At 38.0% G+C, this 25,391-nt stretch overlaps 1 protein-coding gene across 2 annotated transcripts in view; it reads right to left on the reverse strand.

The window, feature by feature from the left end:
* Window positions 1-1,628: 1,628 nt before the first annotated feature.
* Window positions 1,629-25,391, reverse strand: part of Ercc6l2 (ERCC excision repair 6 like 2) — an 82,381-nt gene continuing 58,618 nt past the window's right edge. Inside the window, exons 17-19 of one of the 2 annotated variants that reach the window (XM_090329490.1) lie at window positions 25,225-25,379; window positions 12,449-12,627; window positions 1,629-4,732 (exon numbers count right to left, since the gene is read on the reverse strand). In XM_090329490.1, coding sequence (XP_090185616.1) covers window positions 3,763-4,732; window positions 12,449-12,627; window positions 25,225-25,379 — 1,304 coding nt within the window. In that variant the 3' untranslated portion in view covers window positions 1,629-3,762. Of the gene's footprint in view, window positions 4,733-8,752; window positions 9,098-12,448; window positions 12,628-25,224; window positions 25,380-25,391 lie in introns of those variants that run through there. The other variant, XM_090329491.1, reaches the window with a different exon arrangement.

The raw sequence follows: 25,391 nt of genomic DNA on the forward strand, positions 1-25,391 counted from the left end.
CATAAAGCCACTGTGGTAACTGCTTGAACCAACAAACCTCTATTTTAATTATTTTAATAATGGAGATTGTGATTAAGACAGAAATTCATTTACTTAAAAAAAATGTGAACACTGCCAATTCAATCCATCCCTGATTTAAAAGGAAAATGGAGTCTGAAAGAAGCTAAGATTTTCCTGAGACCACCTAGTTAGTTGGCAGAACATTATGACAAGCACCAGCAAGGGGAGGTGGGGAATAGGAAGGATTCTTACAGTAGAGGCTTCACAGGGTCTGCTAGAGTTTGGATCTTAAATGTATCCTAAATGTCTGTGTGGTGAAGACTACTGGGATATGGCAGTCTTTAGGAGGAAGAGGCTAGTGGGAGGTCTTTATGCCACTGGGGGTGTGTCCTTGAGAGGAATAATGAGACCCCACCCTCTCTTTTTTTACTTCCTGGCCAAGGGTTGATTTTGTTTCACCACAGAGCACTGGTTATGTGTGCTGTGGCATCACAGCAGTAAAAGTAATGGAGGCTGACTGATCATAGACTGGAACCTCTAAAACAGTAAGCTCCAACAACCCGATTCTCTTGATGACTGGATATTTGTGGGTATATGGAAAACAAATATGGACACTTGGTGTCAAGAAGTGTGTGTCATCATTACAAAGATTACACCTGACAATGTAGAAACACCTCCAGGATTCACTTATGAAAGGAGTTAGTTTCAAATAGGTTATAGAAAGCCTAGAATCTGTTAAGAGGAATTTAATATGGTGTGTGTAGGGGGGAGGGGTTCAGAAGGACAGGAATGTGGACGTAGAAAGATGTGTTGAGGTTTCAGATGAAAATGAGCATTATTGGACATTGGACTACAGGCCATTCTTAGTAAAAAAAAAATAAAATAAAAAATGGCTGCAGTTTGACCTTGATCTGGTAATGGTACAGAAATGAGCCTAACCATATTTGTCTAATTTATCTGGTGTTGACAACTTCAAGGAAGCACAGTATTCACGTTGTGGCATGGATATCACTGGATGATTTGAGCCAAATTTACTATGAGAACAAAGAAGGGCAAAGAACATTTTGAAAAACTGGAAGCTTGGTTAAAAAAGACCCCTCTCTAAAAATGCACACACACTGGGTTCACACTTGCAATCTTAGCTCCTCAGGAGGTTGAGATCTGAGGATCAAGGTTCAAAGGCAGGGCACAAAAGGACCTGAGACTCTTATCTCCAATTAACCTCTAGAAAATGGGAAATGGGGCTTGGCTCAAGGGTAGGGTGGTAGCCCTGAGTTCAAGGGCTCAGGGACAATGCCCAGGCCCAGGGGCACGGCTGTAGCCTTGAGCTGAAGAGCTCAGGGACTGAGCCCAGGCTGAGTTCAAGCCGTATGATCTTAATATCTATCTATCTATCTATCTATCTATCTATCTATCTATCTATCTATCTATATCTATATCTATATATATATTGCACACGCAAAGAGGGTGCAGAAACCAGCAAACCCTGGTCTGCATTTTGGAATGCCATTGACAAAAGTGCAATTTTAAGAGCATTTCTCTATATTTAAACAGCACACAGCTAATATTTATATGACTGAAACTTTGTAAATCTAACATCATACTTGTAAAAAATGAAAGGTGGTTTATTTTGTAAAAAAAATGTATTTTATTAAAATGTCTGAACTATACTTGTCCATTATGTAAGTTGAGATGAGGCGATTTTCTACTTACTTTTCAGAGCTCCTCCAACAGCTAACCACATGAGCTGACAGCATCTTCATGTCTAATCTACCACTACTCAGTCTATACAGCACACTCATTTTATAGAAAGCCCCCTTTTGGCAAAATGTAGCATCTGATAAGTCTGGACATAAGTCAGATGCAAGTCGTAAGAAGTCATTAACTCTATATAACCTGAAGGTGTGTTCTTCAAACTAGTTTTTAATCATTACTCAGCCAGGAAGTCAATTAAGTGGGTTATGAAAGAATCAGCACAAACATATACATACATACACACCTAGAAGAGAAAGATACCAAGCATACTTCATGCCTTAGGGAAATTATTTCATATTTGTTCTAATTATATGGATGCATGAATACATATGTATTGGGTCATGATACACTATCTTTTCTGCATCTCTAGGGTAAAAATTGCCCTAAAGAAAATGATACTTGAATATTCAGTCCCTTGAGAAAAGGTTTTTCTTTATATTGTTTTTCCTTCCACTTTTGAGCAATGGTATAACATCCTAGGTTTTCCCAAGTTCCTTTTCCTAACAATTATTTTTAGTTTACCTCTACTTTCTGGATGGACATATGCTCCTATCACAGCCCTGGACTTTCAACTGAGGGAAAGCCACAACAGTTCATCCGAACAGGGATGCCAAAATCTTTGCTTTTAGTGTGCCAAGCTCAAGTGTGTGTGTGTGTGTTACTGGAGATTGAATTCAGGACTTCATACTTGCTAGGCAAGTACTCTGTCACCTGAACCATGTTCCCAGCCCCTAGACATTATTCATTACAGCTATGATCTCCCTGCCTTTACCTGTAGATCCCTCTCATCTTGAACACCTACCACCAATCAGAAGCTAGGAGACTATTAATAAATGTAGAAATGAGCACAATCCACTTATGATACAAACCACCTGAATTAAATTCAATAAAACATAATACTTTCAGTTAAAATCAAATGTCTACTCAGTTCTTTCTCCTGAATAAAATATTATACAAAGTTTTATTTATGATTAAATCATAACAGTTGTATAGAATGTTCAGGTGCCAGGTGCTGGTGGCTCATGTCTGTAATCCTAGCCACTCAGTAGGCTGAGATCTGAGGACCACAGTTCAAAGCCAACCCTGACAGCAAAGTCCCTGTGAGACCCTTTATCTCCAATTAACCACTAAAAAACTGGAAGTGGAGCTGTGGCTTAAAGTGGTAGAGTGCTAGCCTTGAGCAAAACTGCTCAGAGACAGTGCTCAGGCCCTAAGCTTAAATTCAAGTCCTATATGACTGACCGCCCCCCCCCCAAAAAAAGTTCAAGTTATGGCTAATAGCATTAATCTTAATTCTTTAGAATTGTATTTCACATACTTGCACAAGTTATCTTTGATTTTGAGCTGTTGGAAAATTCTAAGTTTAACATAATACCATGTATTCAGTACTACATTATGTACTAATTATGACTATTCCCTAAAATAATTTTGTAAGCATACAACATGAGAAATAATAAGTAGCTTTCCAAAGAAAGAAATCTATCAATGTACAGGTGATTTGGGAGCATGAAGTGACTTATGGCTACTGGAACATAGGAAGTGTGCTCTTTTAAAATGCAAGGATATGTATAATGATGTGGTTCAAATCCTGTGCCTTCACAGTAAGAAATGGATCCATTTCCAGGTAAGTGATTAATCTAAGGCTGGATCAGTGCAAAGTACAGGCAATGCCACGGGTATTAATAACAAATCTAATAATTTTTTTAATTGCAGAAGAGGTTTATATCATAATAAAATCTTATTTTACTTGTGTTTTTTATTTTCTGCAATGCTGAATGGCATTCCTCACTAGGCAAGAAACTCCCACTTAAGCTATGCCTCCAGACCTATCATTGTGATTTTTTAAAAAATATCCAATCAGATATTGAGGAAAACAAATCCATAATGACATTTTAGATGTTCAAGTTAATACCACCAGTGTGTAACGAACTCACACACCACACACAGTGTTGTAAACATTCATGGCAGCAGTTCCCATGAGAACCAATTCGCTGATGTGTGTATGTGTCACTCTCTCTGTGTATTGGTTGTGTTTTCATCTGTATCACTTGAGTTAAATGTCTTCCACAAAAACTTCTCATTGGATTTCCAAAGTGAGGTTTCCAGCTCTGCTTTCCGTTTGGAGGACACAGCAAGGGGGGCTTTTTCACACAGAGTCTCTATCACTGCCAAGTCGGTGAGTTTGTTAAGATTGTCGTCATTCTGCTCATTCAAGATGTCCCAGAAGTCTTTTGGCCTCTGTTTTGCTTTTTCCACAGGCCTTGAAAGAACTTTCGCTGGCAGTGGTGTGGAACTGTTCCCGTGACTTCTAAAGAGGTCATCAAGAATAGAGGTGTCACCGAGTAAGCCTTCCACAGAAGGGCTTCCTAACACTGGGCTGTCTACATTTTTGTTTTCCAACTTGGAAAGGGGTCCGTGTCTTGAAACATCCATTCTTGTGAAGCGCTGTTGGTTTTCTATGGTAGTTTTTAACTTTCTCTCATGCGTCTCAGACTTCCTGTTCAAACAGCAGGAGGCTACAAAGTCTTTGGGTATTTGGCTGTTTTTCCCACTCTTAATCTCTCCAGTAGAGCTCACAGGTAATTTCTCAGTTTCTGAATCAGTACAAAGTATCTCTTTTTTATGAGAAACATCATCATGAAATTTAATCGTTTCTCCTTTATGTGTTTTTAGGTTACAAATTTGAGAAGTCTTTTTGGTGGAATCATTAAATGTTGAATTTTTAGAATCCGGCAGCCTTTCTTTTACAGATTTTCTTTCTTTGCATTCATTCCTGACACGCTCTCCTTCCTTGTGGGTAGATCCAAGGGGTACAGAAGCAGATTCCTCAAAAAGTTCTTCCGCCTCTGGATACTGAGAAATATAAAAATTCTTCAACATTTTCTGTCTTTCTTCTGATGTGGCATTAGCTATATGTTTAGCAAATTCCTTTGCTGAAGATAAGTTATAATAAGAGGCCATTTCTTCAAATTGTTTTCTAAAGATTAAATGAATAAAACTAATGGTTATTTCCAATGCATTTTATTTTCAAAGAACTCATCAGTAAAAGAAAGTACATAGGCAAAGCAATGAAACTTTAATCCTTTAGCATATGCCTTAATTCCATAGTGACAATGTGTTTTATTTTAGGAGAATTTGGCCTCCTTCCTTAGGCTATTGAAAAACATAATCTAAGCTCATGAAATCACCAACTTTCAAGGTTATTCTGATTTATACTATTAGGTATTTCTGGGGAATTATGGGGTCTCAGCATGCTACTTTTCTAGTGAGCCAATTTATGACTGACAAGAGAATCATAATTTACACAACCCACATTTGAAAATCTTTATTGCATTCAAGCCTCATCAAAGAATATTGCTAAAGGAGAGTTTTAATGAACAAAAGAGAAAATTCTGAAAAACAAAAGACAATTTCCCCTTTCCTTTCCCTTTCTTCATAAATAACAACATATATTTTTTCCTATTTTTTAAAGATTTTATTAACACTGATCTTTACACCATATTTTAAATGCCATGTTTAATAAACAAATAGTCAAGAAGGAAATCTCTATATGCAATCACTGGCATAGAAATTTTAGAACATAATTAAAATTAAACTGTGGGTTTGTATGTCATAGATTCATATCAATCTATATAACATTATGTCTATAGAGTATATAGCCCATCATAGATTTTTATGTCTATGTAGTTATGTTTCTATCTCCAAGATCATGTCCATAACCTTGTGTACCCAAATATTGAGTCATCGCTCTTGTACTGCTTGGATCTAATATCCACATATCAAGGATACCATGTGCCTTTTGTTCCTTTGGTCTTGACTCATTTCACTCAAGATGATTCACTCTAGTTTCATCTACTTCCTAGTGAATGCCATTATTTTATCTTGTCTGTTGGCTAACAACACAGAAATTTTATAAGCTTTTTCAAACTCTTTTGTTGATAAACTTAACTTCCTTTTTTCCTAATTGTTCCAAATTCAGTGCAGATAGTTAAACTTGGAAGTGATTCTTTTGACCAGGCAGACACCGGTAAATCCTAGCACTCAGGAAGACAAGCCTCGGTTCCACTGAGAGACCCTGTGTCAAAAACACACACTCAAACCAAAGACCAAAATCTAAACCCAAAACCACTACCACCACCAATAGAGTAAAACATTATTTGAGGAAAAAAGCTGCAATATAGTGTAAATCTAGTGTAGGGTACTAATAATAGATGCCACATGACATAGGAAATGGACCTCCTAGAACCTGAACAAGATAGAAATAGAAGTCATTAATGCACGTTGGGCCGATGCTCCCCACAGGCTGCTTCCCACAGGTGGGACATGCTTCCCAAGTCATGTTGAAACCCTCATGGCCAGTGAGACAATACTTGGATTAAGGATCAAGATCATCAGGACTGGTAATGTAATCTGAGACGACTAGTGTCTTTATGAGAGGGGAGAGCCAGGGAGCTATATGCAATGCCCAGTTTTCACTGCATGAGAACTATAGAGTACCATTACTTTATTAATCTCTCCCGTTGTGCCTTTTCTGCTAGTCCCCTCTTCCTTGCTCCAGGTAAGGAGGCAGTGAGAAGGTGGGCCATTTGCAAGCTAGGAGGAGGGTCCTCACCAAAATCCAAACTGCCTAACACTTCCATCTTGAACTTCCTAGATTCTTAAACTGTGAGAAACAAATTTCTGCAGTTTAGGCAACTCAGTCTGTGTAGTTCTTTGTCATGACAACTGGGCAGACTAAGAGGTTGCTGTTTTTCTAATGCTGAGGCTGGACTTCAAGGGAGCCCAATTGTTTATAAATACTTCTTTGAAGAAAACCACAATCATGTGGCAGTAAATGATTAAAAGCCCCAAAGTTTTAGAATTATATTCTTTATATGCTAATCCCTTGAAATGTTCATTTATTCGTTCAATACTATTTAGCGAGCCCTGGTAGGTACTCAGTACTATATTCCAGTGAAGAACTTGTTTCCTAGCTTCACTGAGTTTACTGTCTAGTTCGAACAGGGGTGGACAGGACAACTGCATGAAAATCCAGATAGAATATAATGACAATGAATTGCACGAAGGAAGCATTAAGCACAGAATCCAACTGATAGTTGTAAGAGTAGTCTAGGGAGGGGTTTTCCCTACATCACATCAGTCAGGTAATGGCAAAGAGGAAGTTTCCTAAGGAGAGGGGACACACACACTCACACACACACACACTCACACACACACACACACACACTCACACTCACACACACACTCACATACACATAGGGGCAGGAGAAACTGAAAAGAGGTCTGTATGCCAAGTGGAAAAGGCTGAAATTTTATTTGTGTTAACAGTATTATTGTAGGCTAACATAATGAAGTATTTATAATGTATGTAAGATGACACTTTGATGTTGCTATTTTGTTTTGTTTTTCTGTCCTTCAAGTCAGATTATATAAAAATTGTGCTTCCTTTGATCTTGTTTCTTGTACTTTCAGGTAGGCACCAGAGCTTCCAAAACTCACCAGAGTTTCTTGTTAAACCTTCCAAATACAGACATTCTAGGGGTTGGGAGTTTGGCATAATGGTAGAGTGCTTGCCTAGCATGCACGAAGACCCGGGTTCGATTCCTCGGTACCACATACATAGAAAAAAAAGCCGGAAGTAGTGCTGTGGCTCAAGTGATAAAGCTCTAGCCTTGAGAAAGTTCAAGGACAGGGCTCAAGCCCAGAACTGGCAAAAAAACCCAAAAAAACAAAAAAAACAAAAACAAAACAAATACAGACATTCTACTCTCCTCATTAACAGTCACTCTCAACTCCAACTGAATATTTAATAACACAAATAAAGCTCCTTGATGTTCTTGTTGGAATATAAGTATGTTCTTAAAAGGTTCCATTTTTTAACATCAAATGAAGTAATAAGTTATTATTATTCTGTTTATTAATCATCCCTAAACCCATTTTCATGGCCTTTCTAATAAATATTTGTGCTTGCAAAGATTTAGTAACTGGCAGGGTAATAAGCTGATGTCTTTTATTTATCCAAGATGGGATGGTGTTATGGCAACTGCCAAAGTAACTTCATTTCTGCTGTGCTAAAACCATGACCTCATCTGTGGCCCTGGGTCTGTCCCTTCTGACAGGAACTTAACCTGAGAAGTCAATTAGGCCACACAATTGCTGTGGACAGAATGAGTTAAGCTTATCATTCATTTTACTTTTGCCTCGTGTGTGTGTGTGTGTGTGTGTGTGTGTGTGTGTGTGTGTGTGTGTGTGTGTGTGTGTCCGTCCCTTTCTGTGTGCACTCAGGCATGTACATGCTGATATGGAGGTTTGAACTCAAGGCCTGGGAGCTGTCCCTTAGCATTTTTTTTTTCAAGGGTGGTGCTCTACCACTAGAGCCACAGCTCCACTTCTAGTTTTTATCTGGAGATAAAAATCTCAAGGACTTTCTTGCTGAGATGGCAGGAACCAGGTATCAGCCTCTTTAGTAGCCAGGATTACAGGCCTGGGCCACTGGCTCCTGGTTTTTATTTTTGTGTTCTAACTCATTTTCCTAACTCTGAATCTTCAAAAGGTTTTCATCTCAGAATAAGGAAATGGAAGAAACAACCAAAGACATAAGCTTAATACTTTGTGAGAAAAAATGAGTAGACTAGAGCAGAGACTTAGAAGTAGACTGGAGAAGACCCCAATAAGCCACTTAGGGAAAGAAGAAGAAAGGACACCAAAATGGAATCAAAAGCAGTTATATAGCATGGATAAAATTTCAAAGCTTCTCCATTTTCCCGAGGAATGGCAGTGGAAGCTAACTGAAATCACCAGTTCTAGGCCTAAGCTTTTTGAAGGGGAGCAAATCTGACTGCTCATGTAGATGGTGATTGCAGGAACTGAGTAGTATGGCTATTAGGAAAGAGATGGTCAGCAGTCTAGACACTGTCTTGGATCCTATCCTGGCCTTGTAATATTAAATACTAGGCTAAGTAGAGGCCACAAAGAACCACTTGTATACTTTCTGGCTTATTTATTTTTGAAATCAGGACCTCACCCAAGAAACTGCTCTACCACTTGAACCACGCCTCCAGTCCTAATTATTTTTTTCTTTTAAACTTTTTATTGTAAAGGTCGTGTACAGAGGGGTTACAATTTTTGAACAGTGTCATTCTTTCCCTCGTTTTCTCCTAGTTTCCCCCTCTCTGATTCCCCCTCCCACTAAGTGGTATACTTCATATACAACATAATGTCTAGTGAGTACCACTGCTGATTCTTTATACAGATGTATGTATTCAAAGACACTTGTGTTCCTCAAAAACTGTATATGGCCAGCCTCTTAGCACCATAACTATCTGTACTGATAAAGCATTTCCTGTAAAAAGAAAAAAAAATCAGGGTTGCAGATCTGCTGTGGCAGTGTGGAGAGAGAGCTCTCTTATGTTCTCAGGTGTTTGACATCAGCTCTTCATGCCAACACCTCAAGGGGCTAAGAGGTTGGCCTTTTCCTGGACAACTTTTAAGGGACCAGGTTCCCAGGAGTTGCCAACCCGGGCAGGTATGATTTTGAACTCAAAGAGCCAGCATCATTTTCCCACTGTACTCAGAGGCCATTAGGACCATGCCCCTACTTCCCTTGGCCTCTCCTTCCTGTGATGTAACACCCTAGTTCCTAGATTCATTCTAGGAACTACAATACATCCTGTTGTCATTTCTGATAACATCAGCAACCCACCCAACTGGTGGCCCACTGAAGACATGTCTAAGTTCATGTTAATCCCTCACTCCCAGGGTTATGTCTTTCCTTGTCATGCCCATCAACTTTACAATTTCTAGCCCACTGAATCCTATCTTCTCATGCTCATTTCAGCTACTCAGTTTCTACCCATCATCAGTAATACTGAAGTCTACCTACAATCCACTGCCTCTCATTCTTGCTCAATACCCATCAACTTCCCTTACCCAGCTTAGACTAGTCTTTATTGTACTTCCTTACAAACACCTCTCAATTTCTTTGCTTTTCTCACCCTCTCTTCTAAGACTGGCAAAACCTAGCCATATTGATTATGTACCTGCAACAGAATGACTGAAGCTTGCAGGGTAAAATCTATACAACCTTACAAGTCACTTCATTGAATCTCTGGCTCAATCAGGGGCTTAATATCATCTAGGAATTCTAAATTTGTTTTCCTCATTGAGAGATAATCTTAACAATTTTTCTCTGAGTTAATGGCTTTAATTCTTAATTCATTGAACAAAGGCTACCCACCATACTTGTGTCCATGGTTGTCCCTCTGTTTTTCAATGGCTCTCAAGGATCAGACCTTAGCCTGTGGTCTGGATGCTACACTCTCCTGCCTGCAGGATGTCATTCTTTCTGTTATCACTTCTCTGTAATGATTTTTTTTCCTTATGGGTTTCCCCCCTTAACACAAACAGATTCTGCTATTTTCCCAAGTTAAAACAAAACAAAACAAAACAAAACCAAAACCCACTGGTGGCCCCCCTCTGGTTGCTTTTGATGTCTTACAGAGCCCTCAGAGGGCTCCTTCCTTCTTTCCATCATCCTAGCTAGTGGCCAGTGGCAATGAGCTCTCTGCTGCCAACTCCAGTGGGCACTTTCTACTTTGTCCAATTCTGCAGCATGGACAAGGTAAGTTCTCTTCTTTTGGAAAACTCACTTCTCTTGGATTTCAAGAACCTTTGTGTCTTCTGCTCCAGTGTAAAGCTGCTGCCCCCAGGCTGTTCCTGGCTCTTCCCCTTCTTTCTGTTCTGTTCCCAGACTGTCTGTATAATACAGTGGTTCTAAAAAAGCATTTATATGGTAAACGTCTTATTATTTGGACTTGAAATTTCCTATGGAATCTCAGATATATGGACCAAAAGAGAACTCCTGATTTCTCTTCACTCTAAACTTCTCTCTTACATTTCCTCATCTATTCTTTCACTCAGGACACAACAGCAGGACAATCCTGTTCTCTTTCCTTCCCAAACCATTCCATCATTTGGCTCTATCATCTTGGTGACTGCTCTAATCTGAATCGCCATTACCTGGTCTCCCTCTGCCTAGTTCACCCTTTTCCACACAAAAGCTGGAACCATCAACAGGATTCAACTACACTTGGAACAAAATCCAAATTCCTTCCACAGTCTCTGAGATTTATGGAGCTCCAGCCCCATCTATGTCTTGTCATCTGCTCTTGTAACTCTGATTAGTTGAATACTTGCTGAGTCTATCAGTCTTCTCTTAGGCCCTGGAACATAGCAGCTACCTTTCCTCTTCTGATGCTCTTATTCGGTTCTTTGCCTTACTCTTGTCTCACCTGACATGCCACCTGTGGAGGGAACTCTCTTCTGGCTGGCCACTAGGTGGGTGGCTATGTATAGGTAATCTATCTATTTCACTCATACTATACATCATTTTAGTATGACTTGTTTGTAAGATACTTTACTTTTTAAAATGTAATTGTTCGATGTTAACCCTGTCGTCCTACTGTTGCACTATGATTTTGACATCTTCCCCCTGCCCCCAACATTGTATATTTAACACTCTGCACAATGCCTAGAATTACATTAGGTACTCAGTAAATATGCAATAAATGAATGGATTAATAATGTACTTAAGTATTTCATTTCTTTCTATATAATGACTTCATTAAAATTTATTCTGAGATTAGTCTTCTAAAAATGTCTAAAGCATGTAGAATTAATTTTCTAAATATATAAATTGAGATTTTTCTGAAGTAGTAAGACATGAGGCATGGTTAAAATTGAATCTTGTATATATATATATATATGTAAATATAAATGTATATGTATATCTATATCTATCTATATATTTTTTTTTTTGCCAGTCCTGGGCCTTGAACTCAGGGCCTGAACATTGTCCTTGGGTAAGCTAAAACTCTACCACTCGAGCCACAGCACCATTTCTGGCTCTTTTTCTATGTACGTGGTACTGAGGAATTGAACCTGGGTCTTTGTGCAAGCTAGACAAGCACTCTACCAGTAGGCTAAACTCCCAGTCCCAAATCTTGTATATTTTATTAAGAGGCAATATTGTATATGTGTGTGTACCAGTTCTGGAGATTGAACTTAGGGCCTGGGTGCTGTCCCTGAGCTTCTGTGCTCATCCACAGCTCACTGGAGATAAGAGTCTCACAGACTTTCCTGCTTGGACTCAACTCGAACCATGATTCTCAGATCTCAGCCTCCCAAATGGCTAGGACTACAGGCATGCCCAGCATGGCTACATTCTTTTGACATTTTTTTTTTTTTTTTTTTTTTTTTGCCAGTTCTGGGGCTTAAATTCAGGGCCTAGGCATTCGGGCATTCCTCAGGGCTAGCGCTCTACCACCTGAGCCATAGCACCAGATCCAGTTTTTTCTTTCTTTTTTTTTTTTATTTAGAGAATACTTTATTAGTTTCTGTAAAGAAACCCATGTAGCTAAGACCTTACATATTTAATTCAGTGTATTTACCCCTGTACAAATGAAAAAAAATAAGTTTAATGTTTCTAGACCAATATGGCTATTATAGATCAATATGCTATTAATTTCTGTCTGTACAATGCATTTCCGGCTTTTTCTGTGTATGTGGTACGGAGGAATCAAACTCTGGTCTTTGTGCATGCTAGGTAAGCAATCTACTGCTAGGCTACTCTCCTGGCCCTCTTTTGACAATTATTTTTAAAGTTCCAAGTTGCCACACATGACATATGACATACCTGCGGATTCCTTTTGGTGTTTCTCCAATTATGAAGGTGGCATGGTCTGTCCGGTGGACTTGTTTCTTCCTTTGGCTTACAGGGTATGCAAGGTAAAGAGGAAACGAAGTGCTTCCTTCATTTGGTTGAGGGTCTTTCTTTGTATGTGCTGCTGTATCTGTACTTACTTCTTCATATGTCTGATAAAAAAGGGAAGAAAGGAAACTTAGCCTTAGAAAATAGTTTTGGGTCACTAAGACAAAAAAAAAAATCTTAATTCCCTCCCCTCCCCCAATCCATATCCTCTGTAATGAAGCAGGTCACATTTTCCAACTTAAAATCATTATCAGCAAACTTAAGCTAGATCTTAAAAAGAATAGGAAAATATGATATAATATTTCCATTTGTCAGGACTCTGGACATACTGATACACATGCTGGTAAAAGGATAAAAATGAATAGCTATATAAATGATGGCATAAAAAAATTGTCTCTCTAAATTTATTCACCCCCTTCACAGAGAAGGCTAGTGAGACACTGGCAGCAATCTTCACAGTGGTGCTATCAGAAGTGGGAGAGATTAGCAGGGCAGTTGAAAGGATTTCCCTTTAATGCTCCTATAGACCAAAGATGAGGGCAGGCTTCTTAGTCTTTTTTCCTTTCCTTTTTTTTTTTTTTTTTCTACTGCTTAGAACCAATGGGAGTCTAGCATACCTCTATCACTTTACCATGTAATCCTTGGGAAGCTTTTTTCCTTTTATAATTTTATTTTATTTTATTTGTTGATCATGGGGCTTGAACTCTGGGCCTGGGCATTGTCCCCAGAGCTCTTTAGCTCAAGGCTACTGCCTTACCCCTGAGCCACAGCCCCACTTCTGATTTTCTAGTGGTAAATTGGAGGTAAGATTCTCATGGACTTTAGTGCCTGGGCTGGCTTTGAACTTCAATCCTCAATCTCAGCCTCCTGAGTAGCTAGGAATACAGTCATGAGCTACAGCACCTGGTATATGTGTATGTGTGTGTGTGATGGGGCTGGAACTCAGCCTGGGCACTGTCCCCAAGCTCTTCAGCTTAAGGCTATCACCCTACCCTTGAGCTAAGCCCCAAATCCCATTTTCTAGAGGTTAATTGGAGATAAAAGTGCCCAGGCTGGCTTTGAACATTGACCTTCAGATCTCAAGCTTCCTGAGTAGCTAGAATTAAAGGCATGAGTCACCATGCTTGGCTTTGTTTTGTTTTTTGTCAGTCATGGGGCTTGAACTCTGGGCCTGGATCTGTCCCTGAGCTCTTCTGCTCAAGGCTAGAGCTTTACTACTTGAGTCACAGCACCGCTTTGGTTTTCTGGTAGTTAATTGGAGATAAAAGTCTCACGGACTTTTGTGCCTGAGCTGGCCTTGAACCTCAATCCTCAGATGTCAGCCTCCTGAGTAGCTGGGATTATAGGCATGAGCCACCAGCACCCAGGTTAAAAATTTTATTGGGCTGGGAGTTTGGCCTAGTGGTAGAGTGCTTGCCTAGCACACACAAAGACTCAGGTTTGATTCTTCAGTACCACATACTTTAAAAAGATGGAAGTGGTGCTGTGGCTCAAGTGGTAGAGCACTAGCCTTGAGGAAGAAGCCCAAGGACAGTGCCCAGGCCCTGAGCTCAAGCCCCAGGACTGGAAAAAAAAAATATTGTAAAGGTAATGTACATAGGGACTATAGTTACATAAGTCAGGTAATGACTTTTCTTTTGGAGCAGTATGACCCCCTCCCTCATTTTCTCTCAGATTTTTCCCTCCTGACCTTCTCTTCAACAAGTTGTATAGTTCATTTGTGGGTATGTGTGGGTGTGTGTACTTCTTTGAGCCTCATTATCTGGGGCAGCAGGTTTGGCGAATCAGGATCTAGGGAATGATCCCCAGATGTTTAAAAAATTCAGAATTCTACAGATCTTTTATTATATGACTCAGTAGCAGTAATAAGCCCATATCATTTTATAATTCTTATTTAGTATTAAGCCATCAGTGACTCTGTGGCATCTGGGGAAGAACTTTTCAAGCATCGTGCCACACACACAGAGACATGGCAATGAGTTATGAGTCTGAGTGTAGATCATTTGTTATTAATAGTACTTCAGCTCATTTGTTATTAATAATAAAGCATTATAGTCCATGAATACTCCATCATTTTTAGTGTGCTAGATTTTGGAGCTGGTCCCAGGGCTTGAACTCAGGGCCTGGGCACTGTCCCTGTGCTTTTTTGCTTCACCACTTTGAGACACAGTACCATGTATGGCTTTTTAGAAGTTAATTGGAGCTAAGGGTCTCATAGACTTTCCTACCTGAGCTGTCTTTGAGTCATGATCCTCAGATCTCAGCCTTCTGAGTAGCCAGGATTACAGCTCTGAGCCAGTGCCACCTGGCAATGCTTCATCTTTTTTTTAGTAAAATTACAGTAGGTTCCCTACGACCACATAATTGTCATATACTTTGATATACTTTCTTGAGTTATGTAGGACAAAAACGTTTTCACATATAGAAAAGTTAAGTAGAGGGTGGGGGGAGGGAAATGGGGACCAAAACATGAGAAAGGGTATCAATGTTTGTGAAGTAATGCACCTTTTATCTGGTGAATATAATGTAACCCTTCTATTAATTACAATAAAATATATGAAAAAAGAAAAGTAGAATTGAATTTAATAATGAGATAGCTCTTTCCATATGGTCTAAGACAACAGGTCTGAAGCTTTTTGATCTTAGGACACCAAAGAGCTTTGGATCATGTGAGTTTCAGCTATTGAAAACATAAAGTAGTAATTCATTCATTAAAAATAACAATTCCATGGCTTATTAACATAAACAACTTTTTCAAACCAAAGAAATTAGTGAGAAAAATATCTTCATATACTACCCTTTTGCAACTGTCTTCAATATCTAGCTTGATGAGTGAGATACAGCTGGATACCTGTTATCTGTTTCTGCATTCAGTCTGTGGTTCAGGTTCAAATACATGAAAGAACTGGCCTTACACAGATATAAAGTTAGAAAACGAAAAGCAAATTTAATAGCTTTCCAGACAATTATGAGTATCCCTTCATGATACTTTACTAAAACACTGAAGGTTCATTTCAGGAAAAACAAAATCTATCAATATAACTGTTTTATTATTAAAATTAAAAGCCACTGATATATCTTGTACTTTGAGTGAATCTTTTCCCCATGAATGACTTTCAATATCATTTACTGGTCTTTCAGAAAATATCAGTAAAAAGCCAAGTGAAGTGACCCATGTCTATAATCCTAATTACCAGAGAAGTAGAGGTTTAAAGGATTGTGGCTCAAGGCAGGCACAAAGGAAAATTTGAAACCTTCTACCCCAACTCAACAGAAAAACCTGGCTTGGCACCATACACCGCTGAAAGTATATAGACATTGTATTGCAAAATACAAAGTCATAAGTGCTAAGGCATTCACACACAAACTAAAAAGATCAAGAAGAAAAAAATTTAAACTGACAATGAGGGACAGGATTTCAACGCATAGACATTGGCGAAAAGGAATTTTAAGTAAAAGAATCAAAGGTGTGGAGGTGTAAGAGTAGGTTTGGGGAATAGTTCATAGCTGTTCACAAGTTCACCAGAAAGCCTAGTCATATTAGTGTCTTTTGTTGTCTAGCACAGTGAACAAGTGAGTGTAGGCTAGGGTCAAGTTAAGATAGGTCTTGCATACCATGGAGAGTCACTGGTGCATGGAGAGTCACTTGGCATTCCAAGTCTGATATTTGCAGCCAACAATGAGCTTGCTCAAGAGAGATCAGCAGGTGCACGCACGAGTTTACCTTCTAGTTTTTCATTCTGTCTATCCCCAGTCTACCGGATGGTGCTGCCCATGCCCAGGGGAGTCTTCCCTATTCAGTTCACCAATCTACATGTCAACTGTCTCTATAAACATCCTCACAGATGTCCCCAGTTTGTCATGCTTTACCTCTTTTCTGGTCCATCTCTCAATCTAGCCAAGCTGATAATTAAGATTCTCTAATTTGTAAAGGCAAAAAGTAACAAATCATGCTGTTAAATGCCTTTGGTACAGTAGATACTGTCAACAATTGCTATATATACATTTTTTTTTATTTTGTCCATACCAGGGTTTGAACTCAAGGCCTAGAGCTTGTTCAGCTTACTTGTTTGCCTGGCACTCTACAATGTAAAACCACACCCACAGCCCAGACTTTTGTTGGTTCATTTCTTACACTTTGCTTTGAGCTCTGATCCTCTAGATTGCAGCCTCTGGGTATCTAGGGTGTGAGCCACTGATACCTAGCTTACATTGTATTTCTTGAGTACTGAGAGTTTAATTATCTAAACAATGTATTTCTAAAGTGAAGGACATAGTCAATACACTGGGGAAGAGAAAAGAATCTAACTGTTAAAGAAAAGTGTTCTTACATTAACTATCTTGGAAAATTAAAAGATGTGTCATGGGACAGTAAAACTGAATTTCTAAATAGAAATGAACAGAATGGAACAAGGAAGAAAGCTCACTGTCATTGCTGAGCTCTGGGCCCCACAGGAGTCACTAACCCTGCCAGTTTAAAAATTAAGTAAAATGAAACAAATGGGTTTGGTGTATTCAAGAATCCTTCCAAATTCCAAAATACTATGCTTTTGCTTTATCCTATAATAAAATCAGAATTTATGTTTATGGAGGCAGGATGATCAAAGGCAATGCAAGGAGTTTTTTTCTAAGTGACCATGGCTTTTATCATGGCCACCATAATGGGAAGAAACAAAATTTAAAAATGATTTTAAGTCTTTACCATTCTTTAAGTCGCTGGGTAAAATCAATCAGTTCAATAAGGCTTTAATCTTTCTTTCTTTTCTTTCTTTTTTTTTGGGGGGGAGGCCAGTCCTGGGCTTGAGCTCAGGGCCTGAGCACTGTGTTCTTGGACTTTCTCAAGGCTAGAACTCTACCACTTGAGACTCAGCAACACTTCTGGCTTTTTTCTATGTACATGGTACCAAAGAATCGAACCTGGGTCTTCGTGCATGCTAGGCAAAGTACTCTACCACAGGTCAAACTCCCGGCCCAGGCTTTATCTTTCTAAACTTTTATATTACTATATAGAAGTCATTGTCAGAAGTCATTGTCATTGTGTAAACTACTTAAAATATTCCAATTATTCTAAAAAGAGAAATTGTTCAAAACCAACTACCTTCTATACAGTCAGAACAATAAGCAGCTAAGAGAAGAGTTAAATCAGTTCCTAATAAGCAAAGATTATGTTTGCCAATCCAATCCACTGTTAGTCAGTTAATGATTCCCTTCAAATAGATTTTTCACCTGTAGCATTCTAAAATAGGAATTCTGCCACAACTAAGGCAGATCTTTCATGTATACCTGGATAAGATATCTTATAAGGCATTCATTTGTTGTTGTTTGTTTGAGACAGGGTCTCACTATATAGCTACTGTCACTGCCTCCAGAGTACCAGCATTATTGACATATATTATTAAGTCCAACTCTTTTTTTAAAAATTGGTTTAGCTTTTTTGAGTATGGCTGGAACTCTACCAATTGAGCTATGCCTCCAGTTTCAGGTTTTTTTGCTAGATAACTGGAGATAAGAATATCCATGATTTGCCTAGGCTAGCTCTAAACAAAGATTCTCAGATCTCAGGCCCCTGAGTAGTTATGATTACAGGTATGAGCTACTGGTGCCCAGCCCAAGTTGAGTCTTACAAGGTATTCTAAAGCAGCCTATTATTTGTACTATTAATAACAAAAATAGTTACAGATAATTAAAAGTTTTACTCCTTACCCCATAATTATAATTGCAATAACAAAAAGTTTCATTATATTTTGAATAATTTCCATGTATTTTTTGCAAGTAATTGAATGTGCTTTGTACACATCAAGTCATTGGACACATTAGTCCATGAGTTCTAGTGACAACATTGTGAGAAAGGATGCTTCAGGTTCTCATGGCTTCCCAGCATTGTTTTTTCCTTCTTCTGGCTAGTAAACAGATATTCCTCCCTCCAATGCTAGACTAGTACTCTCGAACAGAGTATCATCCGCAATAGATCCCAGTTCTTGGGAGAAGAATATGGAGCCTTTTGCATGGCAATACTAATAACACAATTTATTCTCCCACCTCCACACACATACATGTACACACAAAACCTTAAAATTTTTAATTTCTACTAAAATTAATTGGAACAATAAATTTCTGATACAAACATTATAAAGCTAATATCTAGACAGAGAGGGGAAAATGGTAAGCCTATGAAAAATCCCACCCAGCAAGAGTTAATTCTGTGACATGCTGAAACTATAAACCATACTTACTAGGCTACTTCATAAACCAGTCATTTGTGAACAATTACTCTAAACCATCATGCTATTCATTATCCCAAAGAACAGGGTAATGGAATGCTCTATCTCTCCAGTCTGCTCATTATAAACAGTCCATCCTTCCTTGCTGACTCCACAAACTGTATAAACAGACTGCAATCAAATCCACTTACAGCTCACTGAAATCCTTGCTTTAAGTCATCTACAAAACACCAATCTAATACAAATACAAGAATGAGAAGTTCTTATTAATACAACATTTTGTATTTACCAGAATCTGAACAGTGCTTAAATCTGCAGTGGTTATGAAAAGGCACTCCCTTGCCCCCTACTCCCCCAACACAGCTCCTACCCCTGGTTGACAGCTCGCTTAGTTCTCTCATTTACACCACACTGCAATAACATAAAGAAAGGTTTACTATTAATCCAGGTTTTACTACAAAGCGACCAGTTATTTCTCTGTCAAACACTGGCATGAGTGCCAAGTGTCTGTCATCTAATTCAGGGGATTAAGTCTTCTTTTCTAGTCTGATACTTGTACCAATTTATAAAAATACAGATATAGTTTCTTAAAGTTGGTCACAGTCTATATTTTGGCTTAGGTTCAGGAAGCAGAGGTTGACTATGACAGCTGGCAGGAAGCTGAGGGGAGAATACATCCTCCCCCTTCAGTCACCACATCTCAGTTGCCATAGAGATTAATCCTTAATTGAATGCTGTCTTTGTACATTTCTTTTCAGAAAACTTTAAGTAAACTTAAGTTGAAAACATGCAGTGGATTTAAAAAAGGAGGCACCACATCAGAAACAGGTATAGTTAAATTCTATGACACACTTCCATATATTAAAAGAACAAATTAACTCTAATAAGGGTATTATCACTTCAGATAATTCTAAACATTTCTTTTTTTTGTTTGAACTTCAAAAACATGCCAGTTTTTTTTCTTCAGAATCATCTCTTCTAAAATAAACTTTCAAAAATGGCTTAAACATATCCAAGTATATTTGAGGCAAATTTTGTTCTTATTCTGCATATTATTTCATATAGTTTGTATTACCAAATAACAAAGGTATAATTAGAAATTGATTAGGGGAGAGATAGGTTGTAGTTTAGGATATGCATAAAGTATTCTAAAACAGAAGTCATGAAAGTATAAACTGTAAGATGTCAAAGGAAATATAAAAGAGCTGGCATATTTTGGGCCTTTCTTAAATACATGGGTGAATTTGGTTGGCAGGGTCCTTAGTTTTGTCATTTCGGGTGATCAATAATGTCAAAACAACTGAGAACCTGTTATAGGATTTTGTCTAGTATTGTGATATCTATTACTTCCATTTTTCAAGTTTTCCATCTAGGATTCCCATTTCTTTACAACTTAGGCAACAACTCAAACTCAGCCTTGACTATGGTATTCTTCAGAAAGTGAAATACTGGCATATTGTGGCTGTAGTTATTCATCTGTTAGTTTTATATAAATATATGGGATTTGTTTTGTTTTCTTAAAAAGTGAAGTAATGCGTCTATAGCTGGCTGCAGACAAAAACACAAGCACATGTGCACAAACACACCCACCCACCATTTTTTCAAGTTCTTTAATAAAACTTCGATGACAGACATGAAGTACTCAGAAGAATTCTCAGTAATCAAAAAGATTCTGGATTTGAGCCCTAGATGACAGATAGTGAACTGTGGGTGGGAGGTCTGGGCTTTGGGAGAATTTAGGAGTAAGAGGTTTCCAGGTATTTGCTAACTCTTTGACCGAATTCCCTTTGTTCTTCTTCCTTTCTCTTCCATTTATTCTTTCTCACCTCTCCCCCCCAATTTGAAAAATCAAAGCTTGGAAACTTGAAATCCACCCACCTCCATATAAGAATCTGCAAAACCTCTTATGGTTATAAATTTTACTTTTTACTTTGATTTTTTATTGTATTTTATTGTCGGGATAATGCATACAGGGGTTACAGTTACATTTGTCAGGTATTGGGTACATTACTTCTCGAACCTTGATATTCCTTCTCATGTGTTTGTTCCCCCTTTTCTTCCCCCATCCCTTCCCAATCATCTTGTTTTCCCCCTTCCCTTCCCTATTTCAGATAAACAAGTAAATGTATATACAGTATACTAGGTAACAAAGTCAGATACAATAATCACATGAAATTAACCATAAGTGGGAAAAAAAGAGAAAAGTGCACCTAGTACATTAAGGACACCAATCATAAAAATAAACCTCTTGTTTCTTCTGTTACTCAGTTCATTTTGTTAGTTTCATTTTATTTGACCATTGTGTACATAGCTTTTGAAATATTATGATCCTCTGCTAGGAGAATCCTAGATGGGTAATAATTATTACCAATGAGGGACGCCATGGAGCCTATGCTCCTTTGAGTCTGGCTTGCTTCACTTAGTAAGATTTTTTTCCAAGTCTTTCCATTTCCTTATGAATGATGCAATGTCATTCTTTCTGATAGGAGCATAGAATTCCATTGTATGTAAGTACCACATCTTGATCCATTCATCTACTGAGGAGCATCTAGATTGGTTCCATATCTTAGCTATGGTAAATAGTGCTGCAATGAACAAGCTACTAGCACAACCATGTTCAATTCTACTTTGGACAAAAGATGGTAGTATGTTTCAGGGATTTCCTTGTTAAGAGTGTTTAAGGAACATTGGTCTGATATAATGAAATCAGTGATTTTTTTTTTTCTTAGATTGTTCTTCCTCAGAAATTCTGTGACATGTCTTTGAAAAACTGGAATGGAATTTTATCTTATCAAGTATTGACTTTTAAAGAAGTCAGCCTCTAAAATGAGTGTGTTTTATTTGGATTATTCTTGGCCTTCCAGTATCAGTGGCATAGGATCAGACCTCTGTTCCTTAAGACAGGTATAGTAATTCTTATAGTCCTAACTACTAATGAAGCTGCAATTGGGAAGACTGGTTTGAAACCAGCATGAGGGAAAAAGTCCCAAGAAACAATCAACCATAAAAAGGTTGGATGAAGTGCAAAGCACTCTCAACTACTCAGGAAGCATAAATAGGAGGATCAAGGTCCAGGCTGGCCCAGACTAGTTTTGCCTAGTGGTGGAGTGCTTGCCTAGCATGCATGAAGACCCAGGTTTGAGTCCTCAGTGTCACATACATAGAAAAAGCCAGAAGTGGTGCTGTGGCTCAAGTGGTAGAGCTCTAGCCTTCAGAAAGCCCAAGAACAGTGCTCGGGCTCTGAGTTCACACCCCAGGACTGACAAAAAACAAAGTAAGAAAAGCAAAAAGGGATGGAGGTATGTGGCTAAAATATTAAGCATGAATTTAAATCCCAGTACTGGGCTGGAAATGTGACTTAGTGTTAGAACACTTGCCTAGCATGCATGGGGCTCTACGTTCGATTCCTCAGTACCATATAAACAACAACAAAACAAACAAACAAAAACCCCCAAACTCCACAAATTCCAGTACTACCAAAAAAACCCTGAAAAACCTCCTTAAATATTTTATGTCCACCATGATTTACATAATAAAAACAAATACTTTGCATATTTTTGGAAAATGTCTAAGTTGGTATATGCATTATGGAAAGATAAAATGCCTCAAAGGCTACATTAGAAACAATAGAGGGCAGTGATATTCTAATTTGTTTCCTGGTGAGAGATGTTCCCTGCCCTGAAAATCACTGTGAAGAAAAAAGGTACTGATAAGTTTATCTACCTCAAAATTATTGAAGCTGAAAAGGATGTGAGACAAAGGGCATTTCTGTTTTTACAACTTTCTTTAAGAAATTCCAAATAGATGGTTAATTGTTTCTACATTAAGTGTTGTTTCTGAAGTTTATTTGGGTAGATGGCAGGAGGTTTAACATAAATTATCTTCTTAACAGCTTTTTAAATTATCCTTTTAAAATCTCTTATTAACATCTACTACAGGGTTTGACAAATTATCTGACTTAAAATATTAAAATTATTCGGGAAGAATACAATTTAAAAATAAAAATAAACCCAAAGCTACGGACATGGTAATGGAAATACAAACATAACTATATAGACATAAAAACCTATGACTCTATAGACATAATGTTTTATTTCATAAATTGATATGTTTCTATGATATACAAACCGTTAGCCTAATTTTGATTAAGTTCTAAATACTAAGTCCCAGAGATTGTAATTAGAGATTCCCTCCTTGAACTCTTGTTAAACTTGTCATTTAAAATATGATGTAAACATAAACCATATAATGAATGATTGTTGTTCTTAAGGTACTATGTTATCTCTCATCACTTTTGCTGTCCCTTGGTTATCTCATATTGTTACACTATCTCACTTTGTTACCTGATATATCGGATATATTTGTATTTGGTTATCTGAAATTGGATAGGGAAGGGGGGAAAACAAGATGAGGGGTGGGGGTGGGGGGGAGGGAAATGGGGACCAAGACATGTGAAAGGGTATCAAGGTATGGGAATTAATGCACCATCTATCTGGCAAATATCATGTAACCCTTCTATTAATTACAATAATAATATATGGAAAAAAATAAATAAAAGACTAATAAGAGCTGATTTTTGTTTGGAAGATTCTAATATATTTTGTCCTAAAAATGCAACTTTCTAAAAAGCTCAATACACTTCTGCCTTTTTTCAGATGGCTCTCACAAGGCAGGCAAACTGCAGAAAGTTCTTGTCTACCAGGAGAGCTGATAGAGTGGCACATTCCTTGATCAAATAATTATCAAGCAAGATACTTGGGACATGAAAAAATGCTTATGCTATAATTTAGCAATAGGCTTTTGTATTACATTAAAAATGCTCAAAAAGTAGAGTTTTTAAAAGTCTATCATACTTCCTCAGAGGAAGACAACTGACTTTTCACAGATCCTTTAGTGTTTCCCACTTAAAAACCCAGGTGACAAATTTCCTTCAAATGAAGTGTTCAGAAAAGCTTTCCTCCCTATGAAAGCACTGGTACATGTCTGTTCGCCCCTGAAGGACAACAAGTTAACTTACTGTTTCTCAGCAGGGTGTGATGGTCTTTGGCATGGAACAATTCTTTGCACGTCAAGCTTGCTCCCCCGCTCCCCATTCTTCCTTTGGTCCAGACAGTCATTAGGCATTCCAGCCTCCAGACATGAATGCCAGTTGGGCTCTCAGTCATTGTGTCTGCCCCAAATGCCCACATACATTTCTATATCCACTTGTAGAGAATAACTAAATAAGTGGTTTACTTTGTTTCTGTCCTCCAGAAAATTCAAAAATGTGTCCTGATAATCAAGTACCTTAATGTATCATTAAGTCTGTGTTCTAAATTCCTCTCAGCCTTGAACTTCCAGTCTACCTTTTATTTCTTCTCATCATGGATTTCACTTTATACTTATTTCACTGTTAAAATGATTCAAAACCTTTGTTGAACTAGCTGTTGCACAAATAAATGATGTTCTTAAAAGTAATATTAAATTAAAGCAAAATATCATGTACCTTAAAATCTCCCCAATAAAGTAATGGTAAAACCACTTCTCATTTTTTAGCTCTTGGGAATTAATAAAGACTAAAATGTCAGCTGGGCACCGGTGGCTTATGCCTATAATCCTAACTACTCAGAAGGCTGAGATCTGAGGATTGTGGTGCAAAATCAGCCCTGGCAGAAAAGTCCATGAGATTCTTAACCCCAATTAATTGCCAGAAAATGAAAGTAGCACTGTGGCTCAAAGTGGTAAGCAGAGTTCTAGCCTTAAGCAAAATAGCTCAGGGACAGCACCTAGGTCCTGAGTTTAAGCACCACAACTGAGGAAAAGAAAAAAAAAAAAAAAAAAAAGGAGTAAAATGCCAAAGGAAAAAAAAAAAACTTAAAAACCTCTGATGAATGTAGTGAAAGTGACTATAAACAAATAAACATTTCCTATTTACATAATGTTTTGTTTCTACAAATAATAAATGGGTAAAGACCATATGAAGTGATTATTATTTCATTTTTAAATTATCTTTAAGCCAATCAGGTACCTGTGGCTCATGCCTTTAATCCTAGCTACTAGGGAGGCTGGCTATGAACCAAGATCCTTAGATCTCAACCTTCTGAGTAGCTGAGATTACAGGTCTGAGCCATCAGCACCTGGCTTTGAGAAATTCTGAGGAAATCTAATCATACACTTTCCCTTTCCACATGAGCAGAGAAGTAGTTTTGCTTTTGACTCAACTGCCCAATTCTCCAGATTCTTTTGCATTTTGAGGTCATAGGTTTATTTTTAAAGGGAAATATTAAGAAATTCAGTATTAGTACTTATTTTTAGATCTAGATTTGTCCTTGAAGCATTGTACGATTATAGTTCTCCAATGGTGTTTTGTTTTTTTCACTCTTACTTGTAAGTTTTTTATTGTAGCTTCTTGTAACATTAAACTTAAGGAGAAATTTGTGTGAATGAGACAAAATTAAATTATGATACTGGGTAAACAATATTACGCTATCTTTTTCTTACCTTAGAACTGCAAACGGCTATGTTAGCAGGGAGCTGGGAAAACTGCTTCAGCTCAAATACATCATGGGCTGCCCATCGGCTCATACAATTTTCAGCTTTGCTAGATCCAATCACATTTTGGTTTGAGTGAATGTAAGCCACTTCCTGAACACCATCTAGAAAGTAAT

The sequence above is a fragment of the Megascapheus bottae genome, chromosome 3 (assembly GCF_031878675.1).
Source record: "Megascapheus bottae isolate mThoBot1 chromosome 3, mThoBot2.hap1, whole genome shotgun sequence".
Taxonomy (NCBI): Eukaryota; Metazoa; Chordata; class Mammalia; order Rodentia; family Geomyidae; genus Megascapheus; species Megascapheus bottae.